This window comes from Oncorhynchus masou, chromosome 29 (assembly GCF_036934945.1).
Source record: "Oncorhynchus masou masou isolate Uvic2021 chromosome 29, UVic_Omas_1.1, whole genome shotgun sequence".
NCBI lineage: Eukaryota > Metazoa > Chordata > Actinopteri > Salmoniformes > Salmonidae > Oncorhynchus > Oncorhynchus masou.
Window position 1 is genome coordinate 12,999,676 of NC_088240.1, and position 16,959 is coordinate 13,016,634.

General features: G+C 42.6%; 1 protein-coding gene across 1 annotated transcript; it reads right to left on the reverse strand.

The window, feature by feature from the left end:
- Positions 1–2,427: 2,427 nt before the first annotated feature.
- Positions 2,428–3,559, reverse strand: LOC135521112 (otospiralin-like). Its single transcript, XM_064947050.1, has 3 exons — positions 3,496–3,559; positions 3,286–3,324; positions 2,428–2,630 (listed from the first exon to the last, which is right to left on the reverse strand). The coding sequence occupies exons 1-3, from the start codon at positions 3,557–3,559 to the stop codon at positions 2,428–2,430; spliced, it is 306 nt and encodes a 101-aa protein (XP_064803122.1).
- Between the last annotated feature and the right edge of the window lie 13,400 nt (positions 3,560–16,959).

Here is a 16,959-nt window from a genome sequence, read left to right on the forward strand (position 1 = left end):
CTAGAACAGTGTTAATAAGATAAATTCATTAAAAAGATTAAAAGCAATACAAATATGTTATCCAGTAGGCATCTACTGAGGGAGCTAAGAGCTGTGTTGTGATAATAGTATTGGGCCTATAGTTTATTGCACAAACTTCATTGCCAGTACTGTTTTTAATAGCTTAAATGTTGCATAGGATGATTGCATTTTTTAAGTCAAGTTAATTCTGAAAGGTAGAACCCTGCTTGCATTTTGACTCAGAAAGTGATCCTGACTCAGAAAAGGTTGGTGACCACTGATGTACATGATCAAAAAACGCATTGTGATCAGATTTTCCTGCCCACCTCCGGACGTAGTCAGGCACGCATTGCGTCTGGATATCTCACAAGTGTAAACGGATCTGGACAGTGAAACCATTTAATTCATAATTGTCCCGCATTCTAATATAATTAACAGGTGGTAACATTGATTTATGACATCAATATATGGAATAAAATAAATAAATACATTTTATTTTGAAAGAATATTCGTCAAATAATTTACATACAGGGAGGCATCAGGAAACCTGGTCACAAAGTGGACACAGTGGACATGAGTGCGTGCGTGCGTCAACGTGTGTGTGTTTTGGAGAAGCAAACAGCAGCTCCTTGTCTTGCCCAAGCTGGACAGCGACACAGAAAACTGGCACAGGGCTAAAGCAGAGAAGTGCTAGAGTGTGAAGGAGGGAGAAGGTGAGTGAGGAGACAGAGAGACGAGAGACAAAGCAAGCGGGACAGATAGGGAGAGAGAAAATACAGGGACTCAAAGAAAGCGAGAAAAAGAGACTGTAAGCAAGAGAGGGAATAGACAGAGGGCAGAGAGGGAGGAAGAAATGTCAGAGAGGAGAAATGGATGACCCATGAGACTTCAGACTCATGTTACAGTCTTTGTTGTTTCATCTTCAGTAGCAGCTTAAGCGCCACCGCCTCTCTTTACAACACTGAGCCAGACATAAACCCATCATACACTCTGCCTGACTGAAGCCTACAGTAGCTGCATTCCTTCACCAGGCACTCCTTGTTCCCCCACACACACAAACTCACAGCAATTAGTCCACAAAAGAAGGATGTGCAATCAGATGTTTGAGACCATTCCCCCTGCTGTTCTGTTTCTTTCTGCTGGCTTACCGGCCTCCTTCGTAACAGCCCCCTTACCATGCAGATCAACCTGGTCTCATAGAATAGATGTAACATAGTAAATGTAAATCTGGCACACTCAAATTAGCATGATATGTTACGTTTGGTATGGTTACATAAGACAGATGTTTACTTAAGGCAAAAACAAAAGTAAGGTGATTGGTTGGGGTGGATGGATTGGCATATAACACAAACTTCTAACAACAAAAAAGGTTGAACCCTGACACCTAACCCTTAGCCTAGCTAATGTTGCCACCTGGCTAGTATTCATAACATACCATAAGTTTAGCAAATTTGTAATATCATACGAAATGTGATGGACATCCACAAATGAATACATACTATACAAAACGTAGGATATAATACTAAATGGAGTGTCTCGGATTTACATACAGAATATTACGAAATGCTCTGAGACCAGGTTGTGCAGATAGAAGGCTCCAGGAGGTTTTCTACAGCTCCAGTAGATCAGCAAAGTGTGGGGGATTTCTGGACACAGCAGTTTACTCTCCAGGAGAAAGAGCATTCTGCTCCGTAAGTACACTGCACCATGAAATGAGATTCAGTGTTGTGGCAGATGAGCAAAGAGCAGAGAGGATTCTTGCTGTGGTACCATATCACAAGAGTGTTGTGAAGTAATCTTCTGATGAGGAGCTCTGTTGTATATATGAACGGAGGTCGAGTCGGGTAACACTCAATTCTTGAACTAGTAAATGGATCAAAGGCTGGATAAAGGTGGCACTTGAGCATTCCACTTGAGCACCACTTTACTTGAACTACTGATCTATCTAATGGATCCCTGGTCAAAGGCTGGATAAAGGTGGCACATTTACAACAGGTTTTATTTCAGTTTTCCATTCCTCTCAGAAGCTACAGATGTCTCGTAGAACAAGGACAGCCCCCCCCTCCCTTCTGTCCACCACCATTGCTCTCTGTCCAACTCAATCAACACTGTACAGTCTTAATCAAAATTGTTGATCAAAGCCACTCAAGATCAAGTCAGGTTTCTGATGCAAGAATCTGAATGTATGAAAATCAAACTGCTCAAAGATAATACCTTTGTAAACTTCCTGCTTTGACGAGATGACAAAGAAAAGCGCAATAAGCCATCAATTTGTTGAAAGGAGATTTATAGCATTAACTGTGTGTGCATGCATGCCTGTCTGCTACTAAATATGTTCAGGGTATAGTTTGATCAATGCAATATTCAGACAATAGTTAAAAGGCAGTGATTTTAAAACTTCTCCAAAGATTTCATTTGACCCAAACTTCATTCCGGTACCCCCTTAGATTCTTCTGGGTCTTCGTCGGGGCTGTCGTAACCTAGGTAACTGGCAATAGGGAAGTGGGCCCAGTAGGTTCTGGCCAGGTCCTGGATCCGGTCGTAACCAGCCTGGGCAGTCAGCTCCTGCAACCAGCCTGTGAAGTCTGACGACCACAGGGCCCAGTTGGGCATTTCACGTTTTTCCCTGCCTAGGGACAAAATCAATCAGTCAAATGATACATTTTTAACCCTTATTTAATTAGGCAAGTCAGTTAAGAACAGATTCTTATTTTCAATGATGGCCTAGGAACAGTTATATAACTGCCTTGTTCAGTGGCAGGACGACAGATTTTTACCTTGTCAGCTCGGGAATTGATTTTGCAACCTTTCGATTACTAGTCCAAAGCTCTAACAACTAGGCTACCCTGCCGCCCCAGGGTAGCCTAGTGGTTACCCTGCCGCCCCATGGTAGCCTAGTGGTTACCCTGCCGCCCCAGGGTAGCCTAGTGGTTACCCTGCCGCCCCAGGGTAGCCTAGTGGTTACCCTGCCGCCCCAGGGTAGCCTAGTGGTTACCCTGCCGCCCCAGGGTAGCCTAGTGGTTACCCTGCCGCCCCAGGGTAGCCTAGTGGTTACCCTGCCTCCCCAGGGTAGCCTAGTGGTTACCCTGCCGCCCCAGGGTAGCCTAGTGGTTACCCTGCCGCCCCAGGGTAGCCTAGTGGTTACCCTGCCACCCCAGGGTAGCCTAGTGGTTACCCTGCCGCCCCAGGGTAGCCTAGTGGTTACCCTGCCGCCCCAGGGTAGCCTAGTGGTTACCCTGCCACCCTATAATAAAACATATTCATCCATCCTTCTTTCTGGCTCACCTTTGCCTTCCTTTGTGGCAGTCTCTGTCTCTTCTGCTCCTGGATAAGATACAGTGAAGGGAAACGGAGAGAGTCAGACCTAAAGTTTAGTACTTTAGGACAGTATGGGTGACCGATCAGATCCTTTGTCAATAACTGGGCAAAAGATCAGAACTGGGTTGCCTGTGAAAACACAGCCTATGAGTGGTATACTCAAAGGTGCTCACCTACCTGTGAAACGGAGGAATCCCAGGAGTATGAAGCAGACCAACATTGAGACACGCAGGCGATGCATGCTGTCAGACAAGGCTATCCAGAGATAGACAGAGGGACACAGAAACACTCTTCAGTCAAACTGAATAGTCAGAGAGGCCAAGAGACACAGAAAAAACACATGCAGGCAGATACAGTAGCAAGACAAAATGCTCAGTTTACCTTGAACTATCAAGGACTAATTTCCTCCCAGAGAAAATAGAAACTTGAAGAAAGTTAAAGGCAGAAATAAATACAAAGGGAAAATACCTGTCTATTGTGCTTCCAATGTTGTTACCAAGCCAACAAGTGGAGGGCTAGATTCAGTCTGTAGTGCAGAAGATCCACGTTGTTGCACAATTGAAATGGAAAGGTAATTTCCCATTGAGCTGACATACGCAGCGTTTACGTGATGCGGGAACATTGCCTTCAGTAATGGCCTTTTCCTCTTTATTCAGAGGACAGATTACAGCCTCTCGCTTTTGGTTATATCTCCAAAATATCGCTATTTTTAAAACAAGCCATAGAAAATTGGTTGCGATTTCAGTTTATTCCGCCAGAATAGAGAGAACAAATACTACAACAAATATTATGGTTCAACTCAAATATACTAATTGATTAAAAAAAATACTTTTTTTGGATGGAAAAACAAACAAATTATATATTCTTTGTAAATGATATCATAAATAAGACTGGTGGAGTTATATCACACATGCACCTAAAAAAATATATGGAAGTGTCTGCTCTACCCAAAATTACAACCAACTGATTGCAGCATTACCACAAAAATAGAATAAGGAATTGGAAGGTGGAGAAACTAAGAAACTTGCCTGCCGGCCCTGCATTAAAGGCCAAAATTGGTTAAAGAAAATTGTGGTAAATAAAAAAGTATACCCATTTAATTTAAGGACCAAAACATTGACAGCTGTGACATACAGATTGCAAAATAGTTGGGAAGAGATTTTCGATGTACCAATTCCATGGCACATGGTTTTTTGAAATGATACACAAAATTACACCTGATTCAAAACTTTGTTTTCTATTTAAATTATTATACAAAATTCTTTCAACCAATATGATGTCATATAAATGGGGGACACAACCATCCCAGCTCTGCAGATTTTACTGCGAAGAGACTCATTAGATCATTTGTTTTGGTACTGTCCATATGTAGCTGTTTTTGGTCGCAGGTTCAGGAATGGCTGAAGAATTGCAACATTTACCTGGAGTTAACTCTGCAAATCGCACTGCTGGGTGATCGGAAAAGTCAGATCGATCAATAGTCAATCAATCAATAGTATAATAATACTCTTAGTAAAAATGTTCATCTTTAATTTACAATTTGTAGAAACTATGAGAATAGAAAGGTTTAGAACTTTTGTGAAACATCACAGCACAGTTGAAAAATAGATGGATGGTCTTTAGAGATAGATGGGAGGGGTTAAGGGTAGCAGAAGGCTGGGACTGGATGGTCTTTAGAGACAGATGGGAGGGGTTAAGGGTAGCAGAAGGCTGGGACTGGATGGTCTTTAGAGATAGATGGGAGGGGTTAAGGGTAGCAGAAGGCTGGGACTGGATGGTCTTTAGAGATAGATGGGAGGGGTTAAGGGTAGCAGAAGGCTGGGACTGGATGGTCTTTAGAGATAGATGGGAGGGGTTAAGGGTAGCAGAAGGATGGGACTGGAAGGTCTTTAGAGATAGATGGGAGGGGTTAAGGGTGGGACTGGATGGTCTTTAGAGATAGGATGGGACTGGAAGATGGGAGGGGTCTTTGGTCTTTAGAGATAGATGGGAGGGGTTAAGGGTAGGGACTGGATGGTCTTTAGAGATAGATGGGAGGGGTTAAGAAGGTAGGGACTGGAAGGTCTTTAGAGATAGATGGGATGGGACTGGAAGGTCTTTAGAGATAGATGGGAGGGGTTAAGGGTAGCAGAAGGATGGGACTGGAAGGTCTTTAGAGATAGATGGGAGGGGTTAAGGGTAGCAGAAGGATGGGACTGGAAGGTCTTTAGAGATAGATGGGAGGGGTTAAGGGTAGCAGAAGGATGGGACTGGAAGGTGGGACTGGAAGGTCTTTAGAGATAGATGGGAGGGGTTAAGGGTAGCAGAAGGATGGGACTGGAAGGTCTTTAGAGATAGATGGGAGGGGTTAAGGGTAGCAGAAGGATGGGACTGGAAGGTCTTTAGAGATAGATGGGAGGGGTTAAGGGTAGCAGAAGGATGGGACTGGAAGGTCTTTAGAGATAGATGGGAGGGGTTAAGGGTAGAAGGATGGGACTGGAAGGTCTTTAGAGATAGATGGGAGGGGTTAAGGGTAGCAGAAGAGATAGATGGGAGGGGTTAAGGGACAGAAGGATGGGACTGGAAGGTCTTTAGAGATAGATGGGAGGGGTTAAGGGTAGCAGAAGGATGGGACTGGAAGGTCTTTAGAGATAGATGGGAGGGGTTAAGGGTTGGGACTGGAAGGTCTTTAGATAGATGGGAGGGGTTAAGGGTAGCAGAAGGATGGGACTGGAAGGTCTTTAGAGATAGATGGGAGGGGTTAAGGGTAGCAGAAGGATGGGACTGGAAGGTCTTTAGAGAAGGGAGGGGGGTAGCAGAAGGATGGGACTGGAAGGTCTTTAGAGATAGATGGGAGGGGTTAAGGGTAGCAGAAGGATGGGACTGGAAGGTCTTTAGAGATAGATGGGAGGGGTTAAGGGTAGCAGAAGGATGGGACTGGAAGGTCTTTAGAGATAGATGGGAGGGGTTAAGGGTAGCAGAAGGATGGGACTGGAAGGTCTTTAGAGATAGATGGGATAGATGGGACTGGGAGGTCTTTAGAGATAGATGGGAGGGGTTAAGGGTAGCAGAAGGATGGGACTAAAAACAAACAAAAGATAACTATTGTCAAATGCACTCTGTCTGTAAAATGTGTATAGTATGTATGAGCTGGAAGTAAAAGCCTAATTGTTGTTGTTCATTAGTTTACTCCAAGTAGGGGAGGGGAAAATAATAAAGGAAAATATATTTCAAAACATTATATACAGTGCCTTGCGAAAGTATTCGGCCCCCTTGAACTTTGCGACCTTTTGCCACATTTCAGGCTTCAAACATAAAGATATAAAACTGTATTTTTTTGTGAAGAATCAACAAGTGGGACACAATCATGAAGTGGAACGACATTTATTGGATATTTCAAACTTTTTTAACAAATCAAAAACTGAAAAATTGGGCGTGCAAAATTATTCAGCCCCTTTACATTCAGTGCAGCAAACTGAGGATCTCTCCAGAAGTTCAGTGAGGATCTCTGAATGATCCAATGTTGACCTAAATGACTAATGATGATAAATACAATCCACCTGTGTGTAATCAAGTCTCCGTATAAATGCACCTGCACTGTGATAGTCTCAGTGTTCCGTTAAAAGCGCAGAGAGCATCATGAAGAACAAGGAACACACCAGGCAGGTTCGAGATACTGTTGTGAAGAAGTTTAAAGCCGGATTTGGATACAAAAAGATTTTCCAAGCTTTAAACATCCCAAGGAGCACTGTGCAAGCGATAATTTTGAAATGGAAGGAGTATCAGACCACTGCAAATATACCAAGACCTGGCCGTCCCTCTAAACTTTCAGCTCATACAAGGACAAGACTGATCAGAGATGCAGCCAAGAGGCCCATGATCACTCTGGATGAACTGCAGAGATCTACAGCTGAGGTGGGAGACTCTGTCCATAGGACAACAATGAGTCGTATATTGCACAAATCTGGCCTTTATGGAAGAGTGGCAAGAAGAAAGCCATTTCTTAAAGATATCCATAAAAACTGTTGTTTAAAGTTTACCACAAGCCACCTGGGAGACACACCAAACATGTGGAAGAAGGTGCTCTGGTCAGATGAAACCAAAATTGAACTTTTTGGCAACAATGCAAAACATTATGTTGGCGTAAAAGCAACACAGCTCATAACCCTGAACACACCATCTCCACTGTCAAACATGGTGGTGGCAGCATCATGGTTTGGGCCTGCTTTTCTTCAGCAGGGACAGGGAAGATGGTTAAAATTGATGGGAAGATGGATGGAGCCAAATACAGGACCATTCTGGAAGAATACCTGATGGAGTCTGCAAAAGACCTGAGACTGGGACGGAGATTTGTCTTCCAACAAGACAATGATCCAAAACATAAAGCAAATTCTACAATGGAATGGTTCAAAAATAAACATATCCAGGTGTTAGAATGGCCAAGTCAAAGTCCAGACCTGAATCCAATCGAGAATCTGTGGAAAGAACTGAAAACTGCTGTTCACAAATGCTCTCCATCCAACCTCACTGAGCTCGAGCTGTTTTGCAAGGAGGAATGGGAAAAAATTTCAGTCTCTCGATGTGCAAAACTGATAGAGACATACCCCAAGCGACTTACAGCTGTAATCGCAGCAAAAGGTGGCGCTACAAAGTATTAACTTAAGGGGGCTGAATAATTTTGCACGCCCAATTTTTCAGTTTTTGATTTGTTAAAAAAGTTTGAAATATCCAATAAATGTCGTTCCACTTCATGATTGTGTCCCACTTGTTGTTGATTCTTCACAAAAAAATACAGTTTTATATCTTTATGTTTGAAGCCTGAAATGTGGCAAAAGGTCGCAAAGTTCAAGGGGGCCGAATACTTTCGCAAGGCACTGTATATATTTAAAATAACATATATGGGGATTGTAAAAAATGCAGACAATCACATTGATAGAAGCCACAATCTATTTGCAATATTAAAGCTGATCCACCCCCTAAAATAAAATGTAAAAAATTATACAAACATGCACTATCCACAAACGCAGGAACATTGCCTTTAAATCTAAATTGCGCTACAGCGTAGATCTTCCACGCTACAGAATGAATCTAAGCCCTAGTCTAGAGTACACTACCTAACCAACCAATGTAGAGAAAAATACATTTGTACTAGAAATATTAAATAGCAGGTAGAAAACCTTACCTGATTGAGATGACTGAGCCAAGGAGTTTGTCCGTATTTGATCACAGTAAACTACAGCTACCTTCTCCTCTTTGATTGTACATTAGTCTGCACCCGTTGAACGGTCTCTGTCCTGTGCTCTGGGGTTTCTGTCCATCTTCAGGTGAGGAGGAGACAGAAGAAGGGCAGACATATTTGTTTTTCACACTTCCTCTCTGTATGTCTGACCTCCACCACAACATACTTCACTGGATCTCTCACACACCTTACACACCCGCACACACAGTGATCTATGATACAAACTCTTTATTACCTGACTCTAGGCATAATGCTGACAACACTGCATTTGCAGCGTTAGTTAGGTAGACTACAGCATCAACCATGCATTACTATTAATGCTGACCAAACTGCGGTTTACCGTCAAGGAAATCTATCGGGAAGAATAAACATTTGGCACTGAGCATCAAATACAGTGTACCACCTCAGGGTTAAACATATCTGTTTGGAAAGAACAGGAAGGGAGATGGAGAGAGGGAGAAAAATGGGATCAAAATATAGACAGGCGGAAAAGGCAGCCAGGGAGGAAATAGAGACAGACATGAGAGAGAGAGCTGTGAGAGACCAGTACACAGCCAGTCCAGAACTCTTCACACTTTGTATCCAGACAGCAGCCGGCTGCAGTATTTTAATATTTAACAGATTTATTGTGGGAAAAGAGAAAGAGCCCACAGAGTGGATGAGACACAGAGACCAGACAGACAAACAGAGACTGGCACGGGTTATGAGAGAGCATCCTGTCATTTCTCTCTTCCATCTGTTATTCTCTTTGGGGGAGGCTAGCACCAGGATGTAAGCCTGAGACTGAGACTGAGCTACTGTTCTGATGTTTAGACCAAGGTTGGGCAAACGTCCCCTGCCAGGGCTGGTGGGTTGCTGCCTTTTACTCCAGCCAAGCAGTACTGATCAAACAGTACTAATCAAGACGTACTAAACAATCAGTACTAATGATGGTACTAATCAAGTCTTCATTCAAGGCTTTGAGTGCTTGGCTGGTGTTTAAATTGGTGTTTAATAACCATTTAATGTTTCATTGAATTGTTTATTCAGGCTTTGAGACACATCACAAGAGGTGTGTGTTTGTGAGAAAGTAGATAGAAAAAGAGAGTGAGAGTGTGTACTGTACATATCTGTAAAAGAGATGGGGAGTATGTACTGTGTGTGTGTGTGTGTGTGTGTGTGTGTGTGTGTGTGTGTGTGTGTGTGTGTGTGTGTGTGTGTGTGTGTGTGTGTGTGTGTGTGTGTGTGTGTGTGTGTGTGTGTGTGTGTGTGTGTGTGTGTGTGTGTGTGTGTGTGTGTGTGTGTTAGTGTAAAAAGCTTTTTCATCCTTGAGAGGGGAGTGGAATTATGTACAGAGACGGAGAACCCCTTCTATATGAAAAGCGTCCTCTCACTGGCAACTTCACACACACAATGATCTGACACCTTTACAGACACAATGAGATTAAACAGCCTGGTCTTATAGACTAGACGTAATTAGATGTACCTAGGCAAATTAGAGAGATATGTTATGTTTGGTATGGGTATATAAGACAGATGGGTACTTAAAGGCAAAAACAAAAGTAGAGTGGTTTTTCGGGGTGGATGGATGTACATTTAACGCGAATGTCTAGCAATGCAAAGGTTGTGTGTTCAAATCTCATCATGGACAACTATAGCATTTTAGCTAATTAGCAACTTGCAACTACTTAGCATGTTAGCTAGCCCTTCTCCTAACCTTAACCCCCTAGCCAAGCTAACGTTAGCCAGCTAGCTCATTTTAGCCACCTAGCTAGAAATCGTAACATATCATACTATGTAGCAAATCTGAAACATATAGTACGCTTTTCAAATTCATAACATATTGTAGGCTTTAAAATTCATAACATATAATACAACTTGTAATTCGTAGCATATCATACGAGATGGGTGATGTACATCCATAAATTAATACATACAAAACGTAATATCTCATGCTAATGGATACTGGACTGTTTTGCTGGCACAGACTGGAATATGTTCCGTGATTCCTCCGATGGCATTGAGGAGTACACCACATCAGTCATTGGCTTCATCAATCAGTGCATCAATGATGTCGTCCCCAGAGTGACCGTACGTACATACCCCAACTGACCAACTGGCAAGTGTTTTCACTGACATTTTCAACCTCTCCCTGTCCAAATCTGTAATACCAACATATTTTAAGCAGACCACCATAGTGTCTGTGCCCAAGAAGAATCACTGCCACTGTGAAAGATTTAAAAAAAATCAGTAACAATAATTTCACGTATGAGCCCTGTATCAACACGTAAAATAAACAGATATGTACAGAGTACATGGGACATAATCACTATGGTGAAGTGGTGAAGGGCTGTTCCATTCCATGTTTATGTAAAATACATTTAAAAAATATATCACACACACACACACACACACACACACACAGTGTACTTTACACATTTCATTACAGATGATATTTTTATATATTGCAAATAAAATAAGAAAATATTTTAAAAAATCTCAAATGAATAATATTTGATATGATTAATTTCAAACAATGACATTAGCATTAGAACTTAACGATCCAGCATGGCATCCTCGCCATGCAGAAACATGTCCTCCACCTGGGAGTCAAAACTAGCGTCGCTGAAAGATTCATCCTCCTGAAGCAACTCGGTCTCTCTGTATCTATCTATTTCCTCTGTAATTTGGGTTAAATCTGTATACCTAGCTTTTCCTGATTTATTCGCCATAATTTAAATATATAAACTTGTTGAAAATGCTATTGAATATGTACTGCTATGCATAACACCCGTGGCTCCGTCAAGTAGGATTTGCAATGGCAAATGAACCTCTTTTACGCCAGAGTTTATGACAAAAGCTGGTCTTCAAATGTATAACCATTACATATTGCTGTTTACCTGAGCTCATTGGCTATATTCCAGGCTAGATTTCAAGATGATAAGTGGTCATTGGGCCAAAATACAGTCAATCAACGATAGACCGGTCCTACCATTGGTGCGCAATGAGGTCATTGATTGGCGTCTTCAAATCGGTTTGTTTCGGTCAATACGTCCAGGGGAAAGTACCATGAAGTATGGTTGTGTTAGTAACAACCAGAGGATTGCAATGAAACCAACCATGACTGTATAAACGTTTGTTTAGTGTGTGTAATTACCACGAATGCATCGTCCAAAGTTGACTGAGACGGAAATCACGACGCAAGCTGTTTACAAATGTTTTGTGTTAGGCTATAAAAATTGATTTTATCAAACAAAACGAACATTCACTGTGTAGTTAGGACAGTTGGCATTTCCACCAGAGGAAGATCTTCAATAGTAAGCAATTTATTTTATTGTTATTTCTGACTTTCATGACGCTAATGCTTGGTTGGAAAATGCTAGTAATACTTGTGTGTGTGTGGCGCCGTCCTCAGAATTTGTTTGCCATGTACGTGGTGAGTTTGCTTTCGCAGTAAAGCCTTTTTGAAATCTGACACAGCGGCTGGATTAATAAGACGTTCATCTTTTAAATGATGTAAGATACATGTATTTACAAGAATGTTTACTTTAACAAATGGTATATTTAAAATGTTAGCTCTCTGCAGTTTCACCGGATGTTGGCCTGGTGGGACGTTAGCGTCTCACCTACCCTAGAGAGGTTAATAATGGCTGGAACGGAGCGAATGGAATGGCATCAAACACATGGGAATGACGTCACTCATTCTACTCCAGCCATTACCACTAGCCTGTCAGGGCCTGTATGGTTTGTGTGTCCAGCCCACTCCTCCTGACCTAATCTAAAGTAACAGGTGTAAAAAGGCGCCTGAGTGGAGTTTCCACATCCGGTTTTCAGCATAAAAGGAAGCTAGGTTGAAGATAGCTGTATCCTTGAAAACCAGATGAATCCGGTTGTTGGCATCTCTGCTAAGGTAAGTCATCTCTGCTAAGCTCCTCACCAGACAGACACGGTGCGATGTTTGCCACTGGTCAATCAAAAGGCTGAAGGATTTACTCAATGTAATGTGAACAGTGTGTCTGGCCAAGCCATTCCATGAGATAAAGCTGGAAGGACTAACACCCTCCCTTACTCAGCAGAGACCCTGCTCCACACTGCAGCAAAAACACTAGACTGCCCATTCCTCTCTGCATCATAGTCACACACATCTCCGACCTCTCACAGTAAACCACGTCTGTCATTAACTCCATTAAACAGGTCCTTACCAACAGATCACACATTCATCAGGGTTATCAAAGCCTGTCTGTCTCTCAGAGACTAGAGTATAGGACTTTCTGTCATTAATGTCCTTAGTGCTTTACCCTTCACCACCACCATGTTATCTAATGCATTGGTCATGTTTCTACACCAGCAGACATTAAGTAAGATAATAGTGACGTTTAGACATGTTACATAGGCATGCATTCACAGTGCATCTCTTTGAGCTAGAGGACCAGTGCCCTCTAAAGGGGATCCGGGGGTCGGGGACAATATATCCTATCTTCCGCTCTTATTTCCTGCCTTCTACCATCTTCTCATCCAGACTCTTCTCTCTTCCCCTCTTTGTTCATCCTTCCTGCCCTCCTCCTCTCCTCTTCTCTCATCCCCTTCCATCTCACTCATCCTCTACTTCCCTGCCCCCTATTAGCTCTCCTTCTACCATCCTCTCATCCTCTCCCCCCTGCCCTAGCTCACATCTCCTGATTCCATCATCCTCTCCCCCACTTTCTCTTAACAGGGGGATTTACCTGCTGTAGTGATACAGTTGTTACCAGAAATATTTTGAACGAAAGCTACAATTTCACACCATGTTATTGACAACTAACACACACTTAGGCCAAGATTCAATCAGATAAATTGTTAACAGGTGATAGAAGACACCCACATACAAGGTTGGCCTACTCATTAGGCAGGATTAGGCCGCCACCTGTGGTTGCAGATTGACAAGGGCGGCATTTACTGAGTTAAACTGACCAAGATGCACCTCCAACAACACATAAAACCTCACATAATTCTGCCCAAAAACAATGACAATTTCTCTCAACCTGTGACATATGGGCTTTTTAGGTGAGAGCTGATGCAGCCCTGTGATAAACAGTGCCCACCTTGTCAAAGCCAATATTTGGCTTGTCATTTCCCAGCGTGCCTCTCTATCGGAGGCACCACTGTGGCACTCCACCAACGTTCCATCAACAAAAAGATAAACCATGTAGCAGATAAAGTCAGGGTAAAACATTCACAATCATTAAAACTAGGCTGTATGTGGCAGGGTCTACAGACACCTTAAACACCTTAATTCGCCTGCTTTGAGGATAACACAGTGCCACCAATGCGGTCCGCTCCCAAGCACCGTGGGCTCTCGTTCTCAGTGGCTGACGTAAGACATCCAAGCGTGTTAACCCTCGCAAGGCCGCAGGTCCAGACTATAACCCTAGCTGCGTCCTCAAAGCATGCACAGACCAACTGGCTGGAGTGTTTATGGACATATTCAATCTTTCCCTGTCCCAGTCTGTTGTCCCCACTTGCTTCAAGATGTCCACCAAGGTAACTGAACTAAATGACTATCACCCCGTAGCACTCACTTCTGTCATTATGAATTGCTTTGAGAGACTGAACTAAGGTTCATATCACCTCCACCCTACCTGTCACCCTAGACCCACTTCAATTTGCTTACCGCCCCAATAGATCCACAGATGATGCAATCGCCATCTCACTGCACACTGCCCTATCCCAACTGGACAAGAGGAATACCTTCATTCAAGAATGCTGTTCATTGACTACAGCTCAGCCTTCAACATCATAGTACCCTCCAAACGTATCATTAAGCTCGGAGCACTGGATCTGAACCCCGCCCTGTGCAACTGGGTCATGGACTTCCTGACGGGCCTCCTCCAGGTGGAGAAGGTAGGAAACAACACCTCCACTACACAGGGGCCCCACAAGGGTGCATGCTCAGTCCCCTCCTGTACTCCCTGTTCACCCATGACTGCATGGCCATGCAGGCCTCCAACTCAGTCATCACGTTTCCAGACGACACAACAGTAGTAGGCCTGATTGCCAACAATGATGATATAACCTACAGGGAGGTGAGGGCCCTGGCAGAGTGGTGGCAGGAAAATAACCTCTCCCTCAACATCAACAAAACGAAGGAGCTGATCATGAACTAGAGGAGACAACAGAGAGAGCACGCCTCTATTCACATGGATAGTTCCTCGGCATACACATCACCGACAAACACGTCTCCAGTGAAAGTTGGTAACAGATTTCTGGACGAGGCTGGAAATATGTTTACTACATAGATTGGCACTCATAAAATTCTATTTGAGGCAACACCTCAGTTAGCACGGAATGATGCCGAAGCCTTTTGGACTTTAAAAAAAATCTGACTTTGCCTTGATTTCCACGGACGTTGGTTTTTAGAACATAGACGTCTATTCAACTATTCATTCAGAACCAAAAATGTACCGATTTCAACATACAGAAAATACGTATTTTCAACATCTTTAAAATAGATCTTTTCAGCTTTCATTCAGAACCGAAAATGAACCTTATTTCAATGTCCGGGAAAATACATATTTTCAGATTTTATTCAGAACCTAAAATGAACGTAACTTCAACGTTGTCAAAAATACGTATTTTATTTTAAACGTAATTTTCTTACTGGGACTATTCTAGTTTTGTCGGGGGCAGCAATTTATTTGATCTTGCCTAGGGCGGTAGAACAGCCACTGCCCTGCCTACATAGCGGATGTTTTGGCGGTGTGGGAGGTATAACTGTATAACAATGAGCTGCTGCTCTTGCGATCATTGTCAAGAAGCCGTACCCACCCCATTCGTGTTAGAAATTCAGAACGAGAATATGTAGGCTATATAGAATAATTACACTTAAATTGAAAAATCATTCAAAACAAAAACAATGATGATTTATATAATTTTAATGGAGGTGTAGATTACATCTCACATTCCAGTGTTCGAACTTGTAGTGCGAATCGTGCAGTCAGCTTTAGTATAATGACAGGAGCCGCTTGTGGATTTGACAGCTCTAACGCAGTTCCACCTCCAACACCATCAAAACAGCCACTATGCAGATGTTGGCTAAAGTGGATCTGATTGAATCGAGCCCTTAATCCATGTCTGACAAGGTTGTCATTGTGTGTGTCAGTGTAGGACAAATCAGACGTCGGTTTACGCTTTCACAATTATCTGAATAATTTGTACAGACTGTCTGTGAGGAGCTATTCATGATATACTCTGATCAGATTGAGACAAGCCAGTCGATCCAGTTCAATCAATCTGTCAAACTGCATGTTGACAGGTAGGTGTCATCAGACCTGTGGCAGATGGTGTTAACCAATGATGGATCGAGACGAAATGAAGGAAAAGTTGGTGAAGAAACAGCTGTGCTGGAATGGGAACGCAATAGGTGTCAGTTCTGATGGTATGGAGCGGCAGAATGAGGGTCAAGGACGGGAATGGTCAGTACTGGAAAGCCATAGGAAGAAGAGAGATCATGATACAGAAAGCAGTGGAGCATCTAGTAAAGAAAGCATAAAGAGAGCCAAGGTATGAATCAAGAGTAATGTGTTGGGAGTGGAAATAGTGTTTGATGAGACCACATGGCCTCACCCCCTATCAGACTAACTAACTAGCCATAGAGAAAGAGGTAGGTGAAGTGAAATTAGCTCAGTTCATTGAAAATGGTAGATTGTTCATGTTTTGTGGTAGCCAGGTTCAGCAAGAGAAGATCCTGAGAATGGAAAAGCCAGGAAGAGTAAAGGCCATGTATGTGGTGATTATACTAGACTGAGGGGAGTCGTGACAGACCCTATTTAAACACACAGTTCTATGATTAACTATAGTGTAGAATAATAACATCCACTCCCAGAGACCAGCAGTAATTACCACCTGTCTCACGATACAGCGTCAGAGACAGAAAGGGCAGACGGCTTATGATTAGAGTTATTCTGCAAAAACTTTTATTGAACATACGCATTTCAATTCTCATCACGTGATCAGTGGTACAGTACCATAGGTTGGATCAAAACGATTCATATATGCACATCTTCTGAATATATACATACAGTGGGAACAAGAATGAAATAACAACGCTCAATGACATTCAGATATATTATATCTAATAAAAGCTGAGAACCCCATGACCGACACGTAGCAAGAAGTATATAAAAACAAAAGAACATATTACTCTCGAATTAGTGTCATCCATCAGCTACATTTACATATTGAGAGGAGAACGCCTGAAGACCTGATTTCATTGGAAAACAGCACGAGGGCCAATGAATACAGTAAGGGCTCAATTCATGTAGCGGAAGTTCAGCGTTAAAGCGTGATTTAAATTGAAAGAATATGTTCTCGCATTAGCGGAGACTGCATTCACGGTAAACACTGCATCCTGTCAGCTCAAATCAGAAATTACCTTTACATCTCTAGCATTCAATCTGTAATGCTTC

What these genes read in the sequence shown, in the direction of transcription:
- LOC135521112 (XM_064947050.1), bottom strand. Translation starts at nt 3,559, where the DNA reads ATGCATCGCCTGCGTGTCTCAATGTTGGTCTGCTTCATACTCCTGGGA. An exon ending in GGGATTCCTCCGTTTCACAG is followed by an intron (nt 3,325 to 3,495) that starts GTAGGTGAGCAC and finishes TATCTTATCCAG; the next exon opens with GAGCAGAAGAGACAGAGACT. An exon ending in TGCCACAAAGGAAGGCAAAG is followed by an intron (nt 2,631 to 3,285) that starts GTGAGCCAGAAA and finishes TTTTGTCCCTAG; the next exon opens with GCAGGGAAAAACGTGAAATG.